General features: G+C 43.9%; 2 protein-coding genes across 3 annotated transcripts; both read left to right on the top strand.

The window, feature by feature from the left end:
• The first annotated feature begins 91 nt into the window (after positions 1–91).
• vps36 (vacuolar protein sorting 36 homolog) lies at positions 92–6,088 on the top strand. 2 transcript variants are annotated; one of them, XM_061702324.1, is made up of 14 exons: positions 92–240; positions 357–425; positions 529–599; positions 717–831; positions 1,089–1,178; positions 1,635–1,721; positions 1,858–1,890; positions 2,058–2,135; positions 2,217–2,351; positions 2,439–2,504; positions 3,080–3,144; positions 4,083–4,167; positions 4,325–4,401; positions 5,753–6,088. In XM_061702324.1, exons 1-14 carry the CDS (start codon positions 145–147, stop codon positions 5,832–5,834), a joined length of 1,149 nt encoding a protein of 382 aa, XP_061558308.1. In that variant the 5' UTR covers positions 92–144; the 3' UTR covers positions 5,835–6,088. The 2 variants fall into 2 exon arrangements, with proteins under 2 accessions (XP_061558308.1, XP_061558309.1); XM_061702325.1 differs by lacking the exons at positions 2,058–2,135; positions 2,217–2,351.
• A 1,442-nt stretch (positions 6,089–7,530) lies between these two features.
• Positions 7,531–19,583, top strand: LOC133415956 (thrombospondin type-1 domain-containing protein 1). Its single transcript, XM_061702519.1, has 8 exons — positions 7,531–7,649; positions 8,696–8,807; positions 9,354–9,739; positions 10,514–11,168; positions 14,781–14,942; positions 15,072–15,441; positions 15,760–16,216; positions 16,961–19,583. The coding sequence occupies exons 2-8, from the start codon at positions 8,756–8,758 to the stop codon at positions 17,582–17,584; spliced, it is 2,706 nt and encodes a 901-aa protein (XP_061558503.1). The 5' UTR covers positions 7,531–7,649; positions 8,696–8,755; the 3' UTR covers positions 17,585–19,583.
• Positions 19,584–20,802: the final 1,219 nt, after the last annotated feature.

The following is a 20,802-nucleotide window of genomic DNA, read 5'->3' as shown; positions in this document are numbered from 1 at the left end:
TTTTTATGAACCGCTTTAATTGTATAGCTGTATAATTTTTGAAAGGCAGCGCCGGGGCCGTTTTAGAAGTGTATAACAGGAAGTAAACAAGCTTAGACGCTAGTGCGTTTTAGTAGGGTACAATCTGACCTCAGTATCACAGAAATGGATCGGTTTTATTGGTCAAACGGTTTGTTGGAAATTAACGAGACTTTAGTAATACAACAACGAGGCGTCAGATTGTATGATGGTGACGACAAGGTATACCTTTGATTCCCCGAGTTCTACGATGAATCCTGTTTATAGCTTAAATTGTACATGAATCTAGCTTCTGTTTTGTCATATTTTAATGTAGTCTGTATCTTGCACTGATATAGGCTAAACTAGATATTGGAATTGCCTTGCTGAGCACCCATCGCTTGATTTGGAGGGACGGTAAAAATCATGTAAGGGGGCTGAGAACTTATCTTTGTATTGTAAGCACAACCGCCACACATTTTACTGATCTGTCACATTTGGGACTGGTGGGATCTCTGTTGTTTTTCACAGGACTGCTGTATTTCCATGCCATTGTCACAAATCATATTTTTTGAGGAGCAGGCTGCAGGAATTGGGAAAAGGTAACTATGTACATTGCACAATGTTGTGTTTTTAATTGGAAGTGACATTTCCATTGCATGTATTTGCCTTAAACATATTTTGTGTACTGCTGAATGTTTTGTTCTTATGTGTTGCAGTGCAAAAATTGTTATACACCTGCATCCAGTACCTGCTAACAAGGAGCAAGGTCCCTACCAAAACAGCAAGTTTTCCTACATCAAGCTCTCTTTTAAAGAACATGGTCAGATTGAGGTAAATACCACACCGGGTTGTTGCTTTAGAGTGACTCTGGATACTGCCAAGTCATGGGTGGAAAAATTTAATGTTGGGGCCGTGATTTGTCAATTAGGCCCACTTTGATGTAAAAGATTTACTTGGTTGTTTAATTCCACACTTGATGGGTGGGAAGGCACTCAGGAAACCCAACTATTGGAGTGCAAGCACTTTAAAAAGTCAGTTTTCCTTAGTATGTCCCCTTAAAACAGCTATTGTGCTTTTTTTATCTTCAGTTTTTCAGGCGGCTAAATGAGGAGATGACTCAAAAGAGATGGGAGAACACACCCGCTTCTCCACCCATCCCAACAGGAGTCGGCCCACAGGTTAGCGCACCCCTCCTATTCCTTCCTGCTGTGGCAACTTAAAATGTGATGACTCGTTTGTTTATTCAAATTATGTCCCACATCATGGCAGTACTGCATCCAATTCATATCCAGACTTGTTTCATCTGTTTGTTTGTTTTTTAACCACTGAGATGAATCAGTGTCAGAACCAGCCATGTGTCCCCTTCTTCACAAGTATAACTCAACTGGTTAAAATGACAATTGCATGTGGTGCAATAGTCTAACATTAGCTACTTAATCACAATGTCCTTCACATGACATGAGTTTACGTTTCCTCCAATGTAATTACATGCATGCAAGCATTTAAATGTATGGAACAATCACCACAAAACACACATTTAGCTAGCTGCTGACATTTTATTCCCTGCTCTCTCGTTTCGTTTGCGCTGAAAATGTTCACATTTTCCCCCTTTCCTTTCCATTGTGGTCTTGGAGGCAGGAAGGATACGCGCAGTCGGGATTGTTGGCATTGAGCGAAAGATAGAGGAGAGGAGGAAAGAAACGGACAAAAACATCTCAGAGGTGTTGTAAAATAAATTGGTTGACCATGTTATGTCCAATGTTGTGGCCAAAGTAAAGAAAATGCATGTGCAATTAATCGATTAATGCTGTGAATATAAACATTTACTTGAATTGTGGCAATTGTATTACTTTTTAGGCCTTTGAGGATCTCAGTAAGCTGATGGTAAAGGTAAAGTGCCCTGCATTTCTCTTGTCAGCTCTTATCTTTTTATTATATAAAAACAATTTGTTGTATTTTATAGTCAATTACTAGTTGTTTGTTTCACGCATCATAGCTCCCTATTTTGTTGGTTATTTAGTGGCTTTTATCAGGTGTGTTTCCTCTGTGTCAAACAGGCCAAAGAGATGGTAGAGCTGTCCAAATCTATAGCTAACAAGATAAAAGACAAGCAAGGGGACATAACAGAGGATGAGGTGATAACTGGCGCTAATCAAGTTCTACGCTTGCACATATGACACACACATGATAACGTGTTGTTTATTTCTGCGTTAAAGACCATCCGCTTTAAGTCATACCTGCTCAGCATGGGTATCGCTAACCCCGTCACTAGGGAAACACATGGCTCAGGCACACATTACCACATGCAGCTGGCTAAACAACTGGGAGATATGCTCCAGGCCCCTCTGGATGTAAGCATTAGATACCATTTAGACCGCCATCTTAAATCCTTACTTATTTTATTGGGAACCAATTTCTGCCATTTGCTATGTTCTCAGGAACGCGGAGGCATGATGGCGCTCACTGAGGTGTACTGTCTGGTCAACCGGGCTAGAGGAATGGAGGTAATCCTACCACCGAAACAAACGTAATAAAAACTTAAATGGATTTTGCTTGGAATGTTGAAATGTTTTAGAACACGCCAATTTTCCCAAATGTTTTTTTTATTGCAAGTCAAGCATTCACATCCATTGAATAGCTTGAAATTGTACAAAGTTAAGTGGTGAAGTGTCACAGGTTGAAAGAAAACAGGCAAGATTACACCAAACTGAAAAATAGTTTACATTTCAGAATTATACAAAAAAAAGGCACCCTCTCCAGACATCGAGCTGGTTTGGGATGAACTGGACAGAAGAGTAAAAGAAAAGGAAGTGCCATGCATTTATGGGAACGTCTAAAAAGAGTTGAAAAGAACTTACGGAAGAATGTTTGATTTCCATTGTAGAAAGAATGCCACGAGTGTGTTCAGCTGTTATGACTGCCAAAGACGGCTACTTTAATGAGTTGTAACTTGAATTACGTATTTGTTCTGTGCTATTATTTCAGAATACAATGTGACATTGAACTGCATACATTTCAAACAAAATAATGGAAAAATTGGGGTGTTCTGAAACTTTTGACCGTATTTCCTTTCTCACAGCTTTTGTCCCCAGAAGATTTATTAAATGCATGCAAGATGTTTGAGTCTTTGAAGCTCCCATTGAGGTGAGTTGTATTTTTTTTTAAGATTCCCATGAATATTTCCATGATAATATCAAATAAATTAATTAGTTCCAGGTTGAAACTATTTCCATCATAAAACCTAGAATTACACAGGCAATATTTGTAAAAATATATTTTAACATTAACTGCCATTAACCACTATATAATAGAACAAAAATAAAAGTACTGCGCTTTACCATTTAAAGACACCTCACAGACACGTAATGGAGAGAAGAGGAAGGTGTTTTCAGAGCAATCTCGCCACCTAGTGGTGTTTGATAGATACTGCTGGAATGAGTAAAGCCATGTAGCACGATTAACCTTTTGTTTACTCAGCAGTTGTCTATTAAAATTAATTTGTGTAGGGCACTGTAACTTGTAATTGAAATGTAATTGTACTGATCATATTGTACTGAGCAGCCAGACCCCTTTTCTATGTCCTCGTAAGTTTCATTTCTGGTTCTTTGATTGTAATGCGATGTTTACTCTTTGGATCTTGTTGGCATCCTTCTGCCTCGAGTGACAAGGGATTTATGCACTGATACAAGTCATGCTATCACTGGTACATTTATGTGGTGACACCCAAAAAACGCACACACACAAAAATACACTGATGGAGTCTTAAGACATATTTTTCCAGAACATTTGGGTTGAACTCCAAATTGTACCACTTTTCGAGCTCAACTTTGGAGCTTCCACAGTATGTGTGAAGGTGGGAATAGTTGACCTACACAGAAGAACCAGCCAGACTTTTCCTGTCAGGCTTCCTGTTTTTGAAAGTGTTGACCACTTCCTTTCACTTCCTAGGTTTTTGCACCAAACACTCCCTGTTAGTCTTACACACTGCTTCTTTACTTAAATGGCAAAAAAAAAAAAAGAAATGGCATGACAAAAGATTCTAAATTCGTTATAACATGACACAAACCTTTGCCCCCGTGCAGGCTGCGTGTATTTGACAGCGGCGTGATGGTGGTCCAGCTGCAGTCTCACAGCGAAGAGGAAATGATCGCCTCAGCGCTGGACAATGTGAGCTCCACTGTTACAAACACGCTGTAGTTTTTTTTTTTTTTTACTTCCACCCTCCCAGATATTCTGTAACATCCTTCAATAATATCTGGAAACAAGTCATGTTTAAACAAACAGTTTTTAACTAACTATGCCTCACTTTCTCCTCCCTTATCAGGTGTCAGAGAAAGGATCTTTAACAGCAGAGGAATTCGCTAAACTCTTGGGTCTCTCAGTGCTTCTGTCTAAGGAGCGGTAAGTGTCTGATATACAACGGCGTGCAGTGGAACCTCAAAACTGGTATTCCCCAAAAATGGAAAAACAACCTTCACGAATTGTACAAAACATTCACTGTGCGTGATGTCAACATATTGCATACCTCCCTGAAGTTCTGTTGAATTTAATTTATTCAGCAAAGTTCTCTCAAGGCACACCCCTCACACATTAAGAGACCAACTGAACTTTGGATGAGCAAAGCACTAGGCGACGAAGAAAAGGAAAACTCCAACTCAGGAAGAAACCTCGAACAGACCCGAGACTGAGTGTGGGGCGGCCGTCTGCCTCTACCGGTTGGGTTGAGGGACAGCAGATAGATCAGGGGGTCACCCACATGGTGAATACTGGACAGTGCGGTTTCCTAGGAATGTTGTAGAAGTGATCATTTGAAAATATAAACACGTGTTGAGATTTCTAAAAATAATGAATGTTGGTGATTATTGTGAGAAAGTATTACCGTGATCAGTGTCAATCACATAGATGTATATAATTAATTATGAAGAATAACAGAAAGGTAATTTGAGCTAATTTGTTATTGCAGACCCCTGACAGAGGGATAGCAGGGGTAAAGGATAAAGTAGCAATGTGTACTGTATATGTAATAGCAATAAAAATACTATTGTCACTTAGCATTATTAATGGTATTTGTACTACTAAATTAATGGTAGCAGATGTAAAAGTCTTGCCGTTGTTGGCTGCACTTATGGAAGCGCAGGCACCTACTAATGGTTAAAGGGGGAAAGAAACAACAAATGTAGTAGCAGTGTTGTTGTGTGTGGCACAGGAAGCAAGGGTACCTGATACAAGCGGGCAGAATGAGAGAAAGGTTAGTGACATACGCTATCAGGGTCATCACAGTTAAACAGAAATATTTCAGGGCTCGTCATCACAGAGAGACAAATCTGAACTGAAAAAGTTCAGTGAGCATCAAAAGATAACTCTACTTTTGTTTTGTTTTGTTTGGCTTTTGTAAGACTTATCCCAAAAGAAAGGCCAGCCATAGTAAGTGTGTGTGTGTTTTTCTTTTAGCAACGAAAAACGTCCATGAAGCTAATGGCTAAGGTTAGCACTGTTTGCGCTGTCCTCTTGCAAACGAACCACCGATGTGTCTCTTAATGATTATCAAAGACAGAAAGATTGAACAAAAATGTTCTGATGCCGACAGACACTGTAAAATATTATTTTCTAGGGGAAAACTTGTTTGGGGGGGAGGGGGGATTTACTGTATTACATTGCTTTGTTTTATATGAGATACGTGATATAGAAAATGGACAGACAGATGGGTGATGCCTTCTTGTTCACTTTATTCACTTTTCCCTCCTTATTGCAGTTTGCTACTGGCTGAGAAGATGGGCCACCTGTGTCGAGACGACTCCGTTGAGGGTTTGAGGTTCTACCCAAACCTCTTTTGAGGCGTTTGCATCTATCATGAATTACATAGAAATACATCCGAACTATCACGCAGTGTAATCTCTGCATCATATCATGTTCAGAACTATTTTTGCCCGTGTACCCATTCTTCCCAAACCAAAGTGAAATATGCTGGACAAAATGGAGCTTGCAATAGAATGGTGATCATTACTCACAGTGTGTCAGAAAGGAATTTTTGTATGAATTAATATGTTGAAAATCATGTGAATAAATCCCACCTGGGCCACTTTCATTATTGGTGTATTTACTACTGCCTGTGGTCATTTTCATTGGAAGAGAAGCTCCTGTCTCTTTTGAAAGGGTTCTTTTGAGGTAAAATCAAAGTATGCAGGCCACACTGATTAGATTATCCTGCCACGTGGTTTAATTGGCGCAATTGGGAGCTGAAATGAGGAAGGACAGGTTATCCTAATGAGGCCTAAATGCGGATTGTTTTATACTGTAGTGCAGGAACTGGAATATCTAAGCAAAGGATGAAATGTTTGATGAATATCTGATTGTATTATTTTTCCTTCTTATTTACAATAAGGTCAATATTGTGATGCATTTATGACATTTTATGTCAAGCAATAGATGAGCGCGTTACACTGTGTCTGTGCTTTAATACACTTGCTCTCAGAACGCATGGGTCGGGATACAGAAAATGTCAGGTGGGATCCATTGTCGTCATCTGTAAGTGTGATACAGGTACCACTAGCGGTATGTGAAGAAACTCTAAATTAAATATTCAAACTGTGCATAACGTTACAGTGGCTTCAACCTTTAAAAATCCAGTACAGTACATTTGTTAAGTACAGTTCAGTTGTATTTAACTTTTAGGTACAAGACATTTGCATTTTATCTTTTGGAACATTTTAAATTTACATAACCATTTTTATGTTACTCGTGTTAATACATTTTAATTGTATCCACTAAGTATAATTTTTTTCATATATTTATGCGCAGTGTAAATGTTCAAACTGTGCATGGTGCAGTGGTTTGCAATAACATTAAATGTACTTTTTAGGAATAAAACCGCTGCCTTGTTTTTGGCCTACTATGCTACTGTATTTTAGTGTTGCCCATGATGGTGGTACTTGGTAGTTTTGTTTAGATGCTACTTGCATGGAGTAAGAAGTTCAAGAACTATACTGTTCTATGACTCTTTATGGCATTATCTCGTGTTTGTGAAGCTGTGCCCCGGCGTTTTTTGTTTTTTTTTTAATTTTCATGTATTGGTATATATATTGATCAAATGATCTTAATAAGGACATTTTTAGTATCAATGAAGGAAATTGGATCCAATGCGGTAATATAACTACAGTATTAATTAATGTCATCACATTCCTAAAATTATGACTGAAAATTATTATTTTTTTAACCCCCAAACCCCTTCTCTAGATCTCTTCTCTCGACCGTCTGCTCGTGATGCTGGCCTCCTCTGCAAAACTAGCCTTTATCCTTGAACGAATCAAGCAAATGTACTCCTAATATGAAATTATTAATAAAATTAATATATTCAGTATTTGTTTCTTTTCTTCTTCTTTTTGTCCGAAAAATGACTTGGGCCATGATTTTAAGAAGGTAGTGATCGAGTAAAGAGCATAAAACCAAACAATAAGAAAGTAAAACAATGGCATGCAACAGGCACGTGAGCTAATGTTTGACTCCCACTCTCACAACAACAGCACACCACAACTGTGTGGACGTCTCCACTCACTGAAATAAATGCGCAGTTTTGGATCATCAGTCTTAGACAAAATGGAACGAAAACACGGAGAAAAGCAGTGGAATGTTGCCGAAATTAGTCTGGACGTGTGAGTAGCGATTTTTTTCCCCAATGCGCATTTTATTACGTTTATGTGGTGTCGTCTTTTGCACCCACCAAAGGTTCAAGGTGGGTTTTGTTAAATGATTTGTTAATATGAACACGCTATTATTAACAAGCAAAACCATTTGCTTTCGAATTATTTTCATGAAGAGTGCTCTTTGTGAAGCATGGGTTTCTTTAAATTCCCTTGTTGTTAACAACTAACTGTACTGTAGACCAAAGCTGAGTTTGTCTTATTCATTTGGATAAGCTATGAATACATAAACATAATATACATTTGTAAGAATCCCACCTTTACAAATATGCTTTATTTTCTTCTTATATTGCTGTCGTTTGTAAGGAAAAGGGCATATGGTTTTATTTTAAATAAAAACAACAACAACAACAACCAAACAAAAAAAGACAATAGGCAACCACAAGAAAAATGTGTGGGTAGAACATATATTGGGACAGCTGAATTCCAAAAAGCAAACATTTGCTTTTAATTTGATACACACACACACACACGCACACTCACAAATGCACACACACACACACGCACACACACACACACACACACACACAGACATACACACCATTATAATTACATACATTTTGCCATTCAGGAAAAAAAAAATACATTTTCCATGAGGGTGAAATCGCAATCTGACTTAAGTTTCCAGCTATCGATCTATCTAGCTACCTAGCTATCGATTGTATTTTGAGATTTTATTGGAAGTGTAGGGACTGTCCTATAATGGTCTTGCTATGTTGGTTAATCAAAATTCAGGACCCACTAAGGAGTGGAACATAAACCCAGATGGATTAATTAATTGGTTCAGTGGAGTGACTCAATGCTTTTTTTGTTTTGTTTTTTGAATGCCATAGTGGTGTGATAAGTTTCTGTTCTCATGGCGGAAGAGGAAATCTTCACAATGATGTTTGCTTCCTTGCTGTTATTCAGACTACATGTATCCTGACATCCACGAGCAAGTTCCTACCACTTTTTCCTGTGATGCTGTGTGATTATTTTTGCCTGTCTTGTGATTTTAGAAGTCAACAATGGTAGAAGAAGGCGGCCATGAGGTGTAGGGTGAAAAACGAGACATCGGAATGCCACAAGCTGTCTCGCTGCTCTCTCTGTTGCTGGGGCTCATGGGATATGGTAAGAGCGACCTCAGTGATTCTTAAAGTGTGGTACGAGTACCAATAGTGGTATGCAGCCCCCCTCAAGTGGCAGGTAAAAGAATCACTGAATGAAATGTTGAAACTGTGCGTAATGTGACAGTGGGTTCAACTTAAAAATGCAGTACAGTTCATTTGTTAAGTAAGTACAGTATCTATTCATCTATTTATGCCAATGAGGCATAGTGACAGACATAACAAATAAATGCTCCTCTATTAGGTGGCAGGAAGTACATACAGTAATTAATGTATCCACTTTTTGTGACATTTTTGTTTGTTGGTGTGCCGTGAGATTTTCCAATTGCAATTGGTTCCATAAAGGTTGGGAATCACTGCTCTCGAGACCTGATACATTTTTATCTGGCAATATCATGAAATATAAATATGACATTTACGTACATTAACAGTGCAGTGCAAGGCATCATACTCAGAGGTGTTTGGAATACTGTATTTTGGGATCATTTTGTTGACTCAAATATTATAAACAGTTCTCAATGACCTGTGATTTCTGTGCCACCTTGTCAAGCTTTGGCAGGGCTCAACATCTGGCCCTCCTTCCACGTCGCCCTTAGCAACGCCAGTGTGTTCGTGGACTTCAGCACGAAAAGCAACAGCAGCCTCATCCGCCACCTGAGCCTCTCTCTGATTGACATGGACACAAACGCCACCCTCCAGACCAGGACTCTATCCAACAACCAGTCTGCTGGTCGAGTGGAGTTCAGCTGCACCTGTTTCCTGTATGCTGGAACTTTCCGCTTCCTACTGAGGCAGACCAGCACCGCGGAGGAGTCCTACTCAAATGGGACGGGGCGTTCGGAGAGTAACGCGTGGTGGAGTTCAGAACTGAGGGTGCAGTGGCCCACATTTCACATTGCGGTCGAGAGGGTCGTAAACCACTCGGGAGCTTTTCAGGCAAGTATCAACTAAATGTGAAGATAATGTTGTTTTTCAATTCAGCGGCTGTACCAGAATTCATGACTCACTTGTTAGTCATGTTTCTGAAAATGCTTATTTTATTGTTATTATTTTATTTTTAATATGCTTATCTACATAGTCCCTAAGGCAGAGGTGGCCAAACTTTGGAGAGAAAAAGTTAGACTGTGTATGCAAAATATGTAAAATAGTTTTTTTTTAAATAATAGATAATAATTCATTCTGATTTATTAGTTATTTCTAATAATTCATTGAATTATCGTTAAATAAGCAACTTTTTACTAAAATGAATAAAGCATGTTGACTGTATGTGCACATATTTTTATTTTACTAATATTTTTTATTTGGATATTCATAACAAACCAATTTACCAGAGAATGGATGGATGGATGTAAAAATAAAAGATTTGCAAGAAAAAGTAGACAAATATCAAGAAAAATATGCACAAATGTAAAACAATACAGAAATATAGCCATTTTTTTCAATGAAGATAACATATTTATCATAAATACATTCTAGACATTGTTAATGTAGTATTTAAAAAAAATAACCTCTATAATACAGAAAAGTAGCACTGCTTTTTCATTAGACCCAAAAAAATCAGCGAAAAGGTGAATTCACAAGAAGCGAACTGCGACTTGGCCGGGGATTATACAATACTCCATGCTTAATAAGATTTTATGTTGATAACGCTATCTACAATCAAGTGAATCCCACATTATAGATAAATTCCTTTGCTCTTCCTCACTCCAGATTGGAATATCCACCAACGAACACTTCCAGCCTTGCTCCAGCATCCTCGACCCTGCTCTCCTGCTCGAAGTCAGCTACATGGAGTACAACCAGATCGGACGAAAAGGCATCAACAAGGTGCAAGCCCGCACGTATCATCCAATCCGTCCTCTCCGTTCCCAGATGATCAAGCGTCCCTGTGCCTTCCCTTTCACGGAGAGGGACTTCATACAAGTGTCCCTCCGCTCCCCTCATTCAGCACAGGAGGTGAAAAGCTCCGGTCCTCTCTACCTTTCCCACATCTTCTCCTATAAGCTGCTAGTGGAAAACGCCAATATCTATAGGAGTGGGTGTGAAGGGACTGTGACTGTGAAGCTAGTAACTCCACCTTGTGCTCACATTGATGGGAAAGTACTATTGTTTAAAGACAGCGTTGTTGGAAGAGGGCTAGCTCTCTCCTCTGGGACGGGAGCAGAAGCAGTGATGGGTTTCGGGCAAGAGGATGCGTCCTCTCCTCCGTTGGCTTTTAACTGGCTCACTCAGGGAGAGAATGAGACAGAATTCAACTGCTCTGTTTTTTACCCGGGAAGGAGTAAGTACTGCTTCCGATTTGTGTTTAACTACAGCCGCTCGCCGAGTCCGGCTCAGACCTGCCTGGTGGTGCACAGGAGCGAAGGTGAGTCATGTGGCGACTAGACGTTACTTTGTTGTAAATTCAGTATGTTCTTACGGATGACTCAAAGTACCAAAATTAAATAAATAAATTCACCAATAAATAATTCCTAATTATAATGACAATTTATTACATAATTGTTTGAATACCAATTAATTTTATCTCACAAAATGCATACTCATTCCACTATAATTCCTTATTTCATGGTCCTGTGTTTAATTGAAGGACATAAAGTGACAAAATCAAATAAATAGTGTAAACACACCATTAAATAATTACTTAAATATGTCATTACTTTATTATAGTTGGAGTTAAGACCCTTATGATGACGACAAAAAATTGTCTCAGGTTTCCCTTTCCACGTCCACCCCCTCTGGACCAAGGCTTGGAGGTGGGGCTCGAAGGCGAGCGCCTGGTGGCCGGGCCTGCACCCATGGGGCACAGCCCGAAAGGGTAACGTGGGTCCCCCTTCCCATGGGCTCACCACCCGTGGGAGGGGCCATAGGGGTCGGGTGCAGTGCGAGCTGGGCGGTGCCCGAAGGTGGGGAGCTTGGCGATCCGATCCCCGGCTACAGAAGCTGGCTCTAGGGACGTGGAATGTCACCTCTCTGCCAGGGAAGGAGCCCGAGCTGGTGTGTGTGGTTGAGAAGTTGAGACGAGATATAGTCGGACTCACCTCCATGCACAGCTTGGGCTCTGGTACCAGTCCTCTCGATAGGGGTTGGACTCTCTTCCACTCTGGAATTGCCCACGGTGAGAGGCGCCAACCAGGTGTGGGTATACTTATTGCTCCCCGGCTCGGCGCCTGTACGTTGGGGTTCACCCCGATGGACGAGAGGGTAGCCTCCCTCCGCCTTCGGGTGGGGGGACGGGTCCTGACTGTTGTTTGTGCCAATGCACCAAACAGCAGCCTTTTTGGAGTCCTTGGATGGGGTGCTGGAGAGCGCTCCCACTGGAGACTCCATCGTTCTGCTGGGGGACTTCAATGCTCACGTGGGCAATGACAGTGAGACCTGGAAGGGCGTGATCGGGAGGAACGCCCCCCCCCCGATCAGAACCCGAGGGGTGTTCTGTTATTGGTCCATAACGAACACCATGTTCAAGCATAAGGGTGTCCACACGTGCACTTGGCACCAGGACACCCCAGGTTGCAGTTTGATGATCGACTTTGTGGTCATGTCATCGGACTTGTGGCCGCATGTCTTGGACACTCGGTGAAGAGAAGGGCGGAGCTTTCAACTGATCACCCTCTGGTGGTGAGTTGGCTCCGATGGTGGGGGAAGATGCCGGTCCGACGTGGCAGGCCCAAACGTATTGTGAGGGTCTGCTGGGAACGTCTGGAAGAATCCCTTGTCAGAAGGAGTTTCAACTCCCACCTCCAACAGAACTTTGCTCATGTTCCGGGGGAGGCGGGGGACATCGAGTCCGAGTGGACCATGTTCCGCGCCTCCATTGCTGAGGCAGCCGATCGGAGCTGTGGCCGTAAGGTGGTCGGTGCCTGTCGTGGCGGCAATCCCCGTACCCGTCGGTGGATCCCAACGGTGAGGGATGCCGTCAAGCTGAAGAAGGAGTCCTATCAGGCCTTTTTGGCCTGTGGGACTCCTGAGGCTGCTGATGGGTACCGGCTGGCCAAGCGGAATGCAGCTTTCGTGGTGGCTGAAGCAAAAACTCGGGCATGGAGGAGTTCGCTGAGGACATGGAGAAAGACTTCCGGACGGCTTCGAGGAAATTCTGGTCCACCATCCGGCGTCTCAGGAGGGGGAAGCAGTGGGACAGTCCCTCTGGATTGGCAGACTGGGGTGGTGGTCCCCCTTTTTAAGAAGGGGGACCGGAGTGTGTGTTCCAACTACAGGGGGATCACACTCCTCAGCCTTCCTGGTAAGGTCTATTCAGGGGTGCTGGAGAGGAGTGTCTGGAGGGTCATTTGACTGTGTCCCTCAGGAGGTCCTCTGGGGGGTGCTTCATGAATATGGGGCACCGAACCTCCTGATACGGGCTGTTCGGTCCCTATACGACTGGAGTCAGAGTTTGGTCCGCATATCCCGCAGTAAGTCGGACTCTTTTCCGATGAGGGTTGGACTCCGCCAAGGCTGGCGTAGAGGATGTCCGGTTTGATGGCCTCAGTATTGCATCTCTGCTTTTTGCAGATGATGTGGTTCTGTTGGCTTCATCAAGCCGTGACCTACAACTCTCACTGGAGCAGTTCGCAGCTGAGTGTGAAGCGGCTGGAATGAGAATCAGCACCTCCAAATCTGAGACCATGGTCCTCAGTCGGATAAGGGTGGCGTGCCCTGTCCAGGTCGGGGATGAGATCCTGCCCCAAGTGGAGGAGTTCAAGTATCTTGGGGTCTTGTTCACGAGTGAGGGAAGAATGGAACAGGAGATCGACAGGCAGATCGGTGCAGCGTCTGCAGTGATGCGGACTTTGTATCGATCCGTTGTGGTAAAGAAGGCGAAGTCCTCGATTTACCAGTCGATCAACGTTCCTACCTTCACCTTTGGTCACGCGCTGTGGGTCGTGAAAGAAAGAACAAGATCCCGGATACAAGCGGCCGAAATGAGTTTCCTCCGCAGGGTGTCCGGGCTCTCCCTTAGAGATAGGGTGAGAAGCTCGGTCATCCGGGAGGATCTCAGAGTAGAGCCGCTGCTCCTCCACATCGAGAGGAGCCAGATGAGGTGGCCGGGGCATCTGATTCGGATGCCTCCTGGACGCCTCCCTGGTGAGGTGTTCTGGGCACGTTTCACCGGGAGGAGACCCCGGGGACGACCCAGGACATGCCGGAGAGACTACATCCTTCGGCTGGGCTGGGAACGCCTCGGGATCCCCCCGGAAGAGCTGGATGAAGTCGCTGGGGAGAGGGAAGTCTGCGACCCGACCTTGGATAAGCGGTAGAAAATGGATGGATGGATACTTAGAGTTAAACACACAAATATGTCATTTATCCATTAAAATACCAATTCATTTTTTGTTAAAACATAAATATTTCACTATTCAATTATTGATTTCATAATTCAATAAATAGATACACCATAATTTAAATAATTGCTTTAATGCGTTATGAACAAATTATAACTGGAATTAGATACACAAATGAGTCATTAAATTCACAGAATACCAGCTCATTTAATGGAAAAAATAAACATTAATAATTCAATAAATACATAGACCATTTAATCATAACTTAAATGTCACATTAATTAAAATGGGAACTAAATACATTTATTAAGTGTTCATTTATTAAATACATTCTTTTTATGTTAAAACGTAAATATTTCACGATTCAGTTATTGCTTTCATAATTAAATAACTATACACCATTCAATAATTGCTTTAATTTGTAAATACCTAATTATAATTGGAATTACATATATAAGTCATTAGGTTTTTCATTAATTCATTAAAATACCAACTCATTTTATGTAAAAGCATATAAATAAGTACATACACCATAAACAATTACCATTAAACATGTCATTAATTCATTACAAATGGAAATAAATAAGTGTTATTAATTCAACGCCACTTAATTTAATGTAAAAACGTAAATATTATTTCACTAATTAATGAATTATGTCTTGGTCCTTCATATGTTTTGGTCATCCTTTTTCGTCAAGAATCTTGGGGGCCCTGGAAGCAGTGGAGTGTGTGCAGTGTGAGCTGTGGCGAGGGAGTCAGGGAACGCGTGCGGGAGTGTTTGCTGCCCTCTGGTGTAGACGGGAAGCAGTGCACTGGAATGGAGAAGAAACAGTCCTTCTGCTCCCTGGAAGACTGTGCAGGTCAGTCACTTTTCCTGTTGTATTGCCCTGCCTTGATAAGCTAAATTTGCGAGAATAGGTGAATCTGTGGGTGCCAAACTGCGAGTATGCAGGAGTTCACTGTACTGTTGTTTGCTTTTATTCCTCCAGCATTGCCGGCTCCATCGCCATCTCTTCCCCCCGTACTGGCTGGAGTCGTCCCCATAGGTGGCAACATGGTGGTGGTTGCCGGCATCTCCCTCTGCCTTGCTGTCATTCTGGCCACAGTCGTGATCACCGTGTGGCGAAAGCTCTGCCACACCCCTCAGTGCAGCTCAGTCCGCAGAGGCTCCGTGCATTCCCCCGGCGGAAGCAAACTCTCCGACGAGGCCTCCATTTGCGGCAACAGTCTTCAGAGGCCGGGCCTCATGAGCGTTGGTTCGACCCAAATCCAGAGGCCTCCGCTGGGCAGTTCGCCTCTCTCACAGGATCCGGAGAGGCTATCGCCCACTGGTTTGAAGTTGCTGCCTCCCATTTTTGGGTACGTGTTTGAATCAAGTTTAAAAAAAATAGACTGGTGCCTTGAATTAATTCGCTCCGTGATCAAATTCGTAACTAAATTTAGAACATTCAATTAACGGCTAAAGGTTCATTGGTGACTGTAGCTGTCTGTTTTTTTTTTCCACTTTACTCTTGCGGTAGCTCTTATTTTCAGTCACAACACAGAACAAAAATATCGAGTAAATCGCTCTTAAAAACTAATAAGTTGGGGCACTTGTAAGTCTATGTACCACAGTTGTTGTTTTTTTTTTTTGCTACACAAGAAACTGCTCTTTCATTGTAAAATGTGTTTCCCCAGGTACCGTTTAGCTCAGCTGCAATTAAAAGAAATGAAGAAGAAGGGCTTGAAGGAGGCTACACAACTCTACCACGTCTCCTCAAGCCCGGTTCACGATACCTCGGTAGAGACCCCCGCTTCACCAACCAACCCCCACATTCCGTCACCCATTGCGTCCTCCTTTTCTGAGCTACCATCGCAGCCTTCCAGGATCACACCGGACCGACTAAATCCCAGAGTGGATCTTGTATTGGGTCCTCATGTTTCAGGTCATGGAAGTGGGGGCAGCTCCAAGTGGCGCGACCGCACTGCCGATTGGGTAGAGATGGTAGAGAGGAGCGGCATAGCAGGTGTCGCAGAGAGACCGCGAGGAAACGTGTATCACAAGAATCCACATTTCCGCAGGACCTCCAGTTTCACTGACACAAAACCTCAGCTTTCATCTTCAGGACACTTCCGGGACAGAAGCATGACTCAGGTGAACTCTGCAGATTTATTCATGTCATTTCTGTTCTGTTTAAAATAACATTAACATAATTCACTAATTCCCAACCACTTATCCAATTTCACTTAATTGGTCCAAAAATTATTATTTTGTTCCTTAAAAATAATCTACTGTGTATTTGTTCATCTGCCTATGTCAGGAACATATAGTGACAGACAGGACAATTACATAAGTGCTCTTCACTAAATTGCATAAGGTACAATTAACCTGTGCATCTATAAGTTGTCATTCATACAAAAGAATAATAGCGTGCTCACTAAAGAGGCCCAAATTTCAAATTTGTGAGCAAACTGAGACAAAATTATTTGTAATAGTGGTTCGGCCTTTTCAGATTTAATCCTATCCTCACCTATTGCTGTGCAATAAAAATATAACTTTGGCACCATTTTGCGGTATCTTGATGCCAAGGAACGATGTTTAGGTGAAATGAGGAGGTTCATTTCGACAAAAGTAGTGCTTTTGCCACCATTTTGTAGCATCCTGGTGCCAAGGAATTATGTTGAAGTGAGTTCAGGAGTTTCATTTAGACAAAAGTAAGGCTCTATAGGCAATTATAAACCCACTCGTGAATATTCGCTATTCACGGCAGGGCTTGGTCACTTTATTATATTGTGACATTTCTGTCTGGTGGTGTTCCGTGAGATTTTTCTCATATAAAATATGTACCTTGGCTTGATAAAGATTGGGAAACACTGACATAATTATTTCCCTGTTCAGGTGGGATCTCGGACCCTTCCTGAAGGAAACTCGTGGACCAAAGATAGAAGAGAGAGGCCTCAATTTAGCTCCTACCCCATTCCAGAGCATGACACCCCAAAGTTGACCCAATGTAGAGGCCAGAGTAGCAACCAGAGGAATCCCTGCATACAAAATTCCATTCCTTCTCTTAGTAATGAAGTTAAACACACAGGAACCAACACCTCGCAGAAACATGTGGACCACAGTGGTGCAGGGGAGAGACAGGTGAGTGGCGAGGTGGGAAACAGAGCTCGTGAGGGACTCTCAGGGATCGGCGGTCCAGTCACAAGTCCTAACCGTCAGCACGGAGTGAACCTCAGTGTGGAACGGGCTGAGCAGAACTGGAACCGCCGCGGTCCATCACCGATCCAAAGGAATATGCTGGCGCGAAAACTAAAGGAGGCTCAGTCCGGCTCCAGCGTCAGAGGACGTCAGCGCAGCTCCACCTTCAGTGTGTCATCATCGGACCACAGGAAAGACCAGGGCCGCCCAAGACCTGGGTCTGGATGCTACATCGGCACTGAAAGCTTTGCTTATACCCTGAGTGAGGCGGAGCAAAGGATGCTGGACCTTTCACCAGTCTACACAGAAGAGACGAATTAGGTCACAAAGAGGAATTGTCTCCAATATTTGTAGCGGTAATTATTTTTTCTCAGAAGAATTTTACAGGAATGCGATTGGCTGGAGACCGGTTCAGAGGGTGTACCCCGCCTGTACCCCGATAGCTGGGATAGTCTCCAGCAGCCTGCGACCCTAGTGAGAATAAGTGGTAAAGAAAATGGATGGACATTTTACAGGATTTTAATAGTACACGTTTGTAGATTAGTCATTTGATCGTTCTGGTATATTGCCTAATTTTTCCATCCGTCCATTGTTTTACGCTTATCCGAGGTTGGGTCGCGGGGGCAGTAACTTCAGCAGGGAAGCCCAGACTTCCCTCTCCACAGCCACTTCCTCCAGCTCTTCCGAGGGGATCCCGAGGCGTTCCCAGGCAAGCCGAGAGACGTAGTCTCTCCAGCATCTCCTGGGGCGTCCCCGGGGTCTCCTCCTGGTGGGACGTGCTCGGAACACCTCACCAGGGAGGCGTCTGGGAGGCATCTTAAACAGATGCCTGAGCCACCTCTTCTGGCTACTCTCAATGCGGAGGAGCAGCGGCTCTACCCTGAGCCCCTCCTGAATGACCGAGCTTCTCGCTCTAAGGGAGAGCCCTGACACCCTGCGGAGGAAACTCATTTCATATCCGGGATCTTGTTCTTTTGGTCACGGCCTACAGCTTATGACCATAGGTGAGGGTATGAACGTAGATCGACCGGTAAATTGAGAGCTTCGCCTTTCGGCTTAGCTCCTTCTTTTCCACAACGGACCGATACAAAGTCCGCATCAATGCAGACGCTGCACCGATCCGACTGTCGATCTCGTGTTCCATTCTTCCCTCACTCGTGAACAAGACCCCAAGATACCACTAGGGAAGGATCTCATCCCCGACCTGGAGAGGGCACTCCACTCTTTTCCGACTGAGGACCATGGTCTCAGATTTAGAGGTGCTGATTCTCATCCCAGCCGCTTCACACTCTGTTGCGAACTGCTCCAATGAGAGTTGGAGATCACGGCTTGATGAAGCCAACAGAACCACATCATCTGCAAAAAACAAAGATGCAATACTGAGGCCACCAAACTGGACACCCTCTACGCCTCGGCTGCGTCTATAAATTCTGTCCAGAGAAGTTATGAACAGAATTGGTGACAAAGGGCAGCCTTGGCGGAGTCCAACCCTCACTGTAAACGAGTCCGACTTACTGCCGGCAATGTGGACCAAACTCTGACACCGGTCGTACAGGGACCGAACAGCCCGTATCAGGGGGTTCCGTATCGCATACTCCCGAAGCACCCCCCACAGGACTCCACGAGGGACACGGTCAAACGACTTCTCCAAGTCCACAAAACACATGTAGACTGGTTGGACGAAAACCACACTGCTCCTCCTGAATCTGGGATTCAACTTCCCGACGGACCCTCCTCTCCAGCACCCCTGAATAGACCTTACCACGGAGGCTGAGGAGTGTGATCCCCCTGTAGTTGGAACAAACCCTCCGGTCCCCCTTCTTAAAAAGGGGGACCACCACCCCAGTATGCCAATCCAGAGGCACTGTCCCCGAAGTCCACGCGATGTTGCAGAGGCGTGTCAACCAGGACAGCCCCACAACATCCAGCGTATTTAGGAACTCCGGGCGAATCTCATCCACCCCCGGGGCCTTGCCACCGAGGAGCTTTTTAACCATGTCAGTGACCTCAACCCCAGAGATAGGAGAGCCCGCATCAGAGAACCCAGACCCTGCTTCCTCATGGGAAGGCATGTCGGTGGAATTGAGGATGTCTTCGAACTATTCTCCCCACCGACTCACAATGTCCCGAGTTGAGGTCAGCAGCGCCCCCATCCCCACAATACAGAGTGTTGATGGTGCACCGCTTCCCCCTCCTGAGATGCCAGATGGTGGACCAGAATTTCCTCGAAGCCATCTGGAAGTCGTTCTCCATGGTCTCACCGTACTCCTTCCAGGCCCGAGTTTTTGCCTCAGCGACCACCAAAGCTGCATTCCGCTTGGCCAGCCGGTACCCATCAGCTGCCTCAGGAGTCCCACAGGCCAAAAAGGCCCGATAGGACTCCTTCTTCAGCTTGATGGCATCCCTCACCGTTGGTGTCCACCAACGGGTTCGGGGATTGCCGCCACGACAGGCACCGACCACCTTACGGCCACAGCTCCAGTCGGCCGCCTCAGCAATGGAGGCGCGGGACATGGTCCACTCAGACTCAATTTCCCCCACCTCCCCCGGGACGTGGGTGAAGTTCTGCCGGAGGTGGGCGTTGAAACTCCTTCTGACAGGGGATTCTGCCAGACGTTCCCAGCAGACCCTCACAATACGTTTGGGCCTGCCAGGTCGGACTGGCATCTTTCCCCCACCATCGGAGCCAACTCACCACCAGGTGGTGATCAGTTGACAGCTCCGCCCTCTCTCTTCACCCGAGTGCCCAAGACATGCCGCAAGTCCGATGACACGACCACAAAGTCGATCATCAAACCAGCTCCGCCCTCCTTCGAGTCCCAGCTCCAGACCTGGCTCCAGACGGGGGCCCCGGTGACCCGCGTCCGGACAAGATCCATTTAATGTATTCTTCCTAGGGGTTTTGGGAGCCGTGCTTTGTCTGGTCCCTCACCTAGGACTTTTTTGCCATGGGTGACCCTACCATCGGCGTGAAGCCCCTGGCAACTTAGCTCCTAGGATCATTGGGACACATAAACTCTCCACCACGATAACGTGACGGCTCAAGAAGAGGTGCCTAATTTTTAAGCAATCTTTTTTTATGGGTTATTACAGTCAAGGCCAGAATATTCGCAGATTCACTTTTTTTTTTTCTTTTAACCTATTCTCTGTTATTCACAGATAATTTAACCTATAATAAAAATTATTACTTTGGTGCCATCTTGTGGCATTTTGTTTTCAAAAAACAATGTTAAAGTGAGTTAAGGAGTTTCATTTAGACAAGAATAGTGCTTTGCTGCCATCTTGTGACATCTTGGTGGCGAGGAACTATGTCGAAGTGAGTTGAGGAGTTTAATTTAGACAAAAATAGTGCTTTGCTGCCATCTTGGTGTCAAGGAATTATCTTGAACTGAATTAAGGAGTTTCATTTAGATTAAATTCGTGATTATGTGATCCTGTGACGTCTTGATATCAAGGAACTATGTTCAAGTGAATTGAGGAGTTTCATCTCGATAAAAACAGTGCTTGCCGCCATCATGTGGCATTTATAGGCAACTATA

The sequence above is a fragment of the Phycodurus eques genome, chromosome 17 (assembly GCF_024500275.1).
Source record: "Phycodurus eques isolate BA_2022a chromosome 17, UOR_Pequ_1.1, whole genome shotgun sequence".
In the NCBI taxonomy this organism is placed as follows: Eukaryota; Metazoa; Chordata; class Actinopteri; order Syngnathiformes; family Syngnathidae; genus Phycodurus; species Phycodurus eques.
Note: the sequence above shows the minus strand (reverse complement) of the source record. Positions and strands in the feature narration are given on the sequence as shown.

What these genes read in the sequence shown, in the direction of transcription:
- vps36 (XM_061702324.1), top strand. Translation starts at nt 145, where the DNA reads ATGGATCGGTTTTATTGGTCAAACGGTTTGTTGGAAATTAACGAGACT. An exon ending in GGAGGGACGGTAAAAATCAT is followed by an intron (nt 426 to 528) that starts GTAAGGGGGCTG and finishes TGTTTTTCACAG; the next exon opens with GACTGCTGTATTTCCATGCC. An exon ending in CAACAGGAGTCGGCCCACAG is followed by an intron (nt 1,179 to 1,634) that starts GTTAGCGCACCC and finishes GTGGTCTTGGAG; the next exon opens with GCAGGAAGGATACGCGCAGT.
- LOC133415956 (XM_061702519.1), top strand. Translation starts at nt 8,756, where the DNA reads ATGCCACAAGCTGTCTCGCTGCTCTCTCTGTTGCTGGGGCTCATGGGA. An exon ending in ACCACTCGGGAGCTTTTCAG is followed by an intron (nt 9,740 to 10,513) that starts GCAAGTATCAAC and finishes TCCTCACTCCAG; the next exon opens with ATTGGAATATCCACCAACGA. An exon ending in GGTGGTGCACAGGAGCGAAG is followed by an intron (nt 11,169 to 14,780) that starts GTGAGTCATGTG and finishes TTTTTCGTCAAG; the next exon opens with AATCTTGGGGGCCCTGGAAG.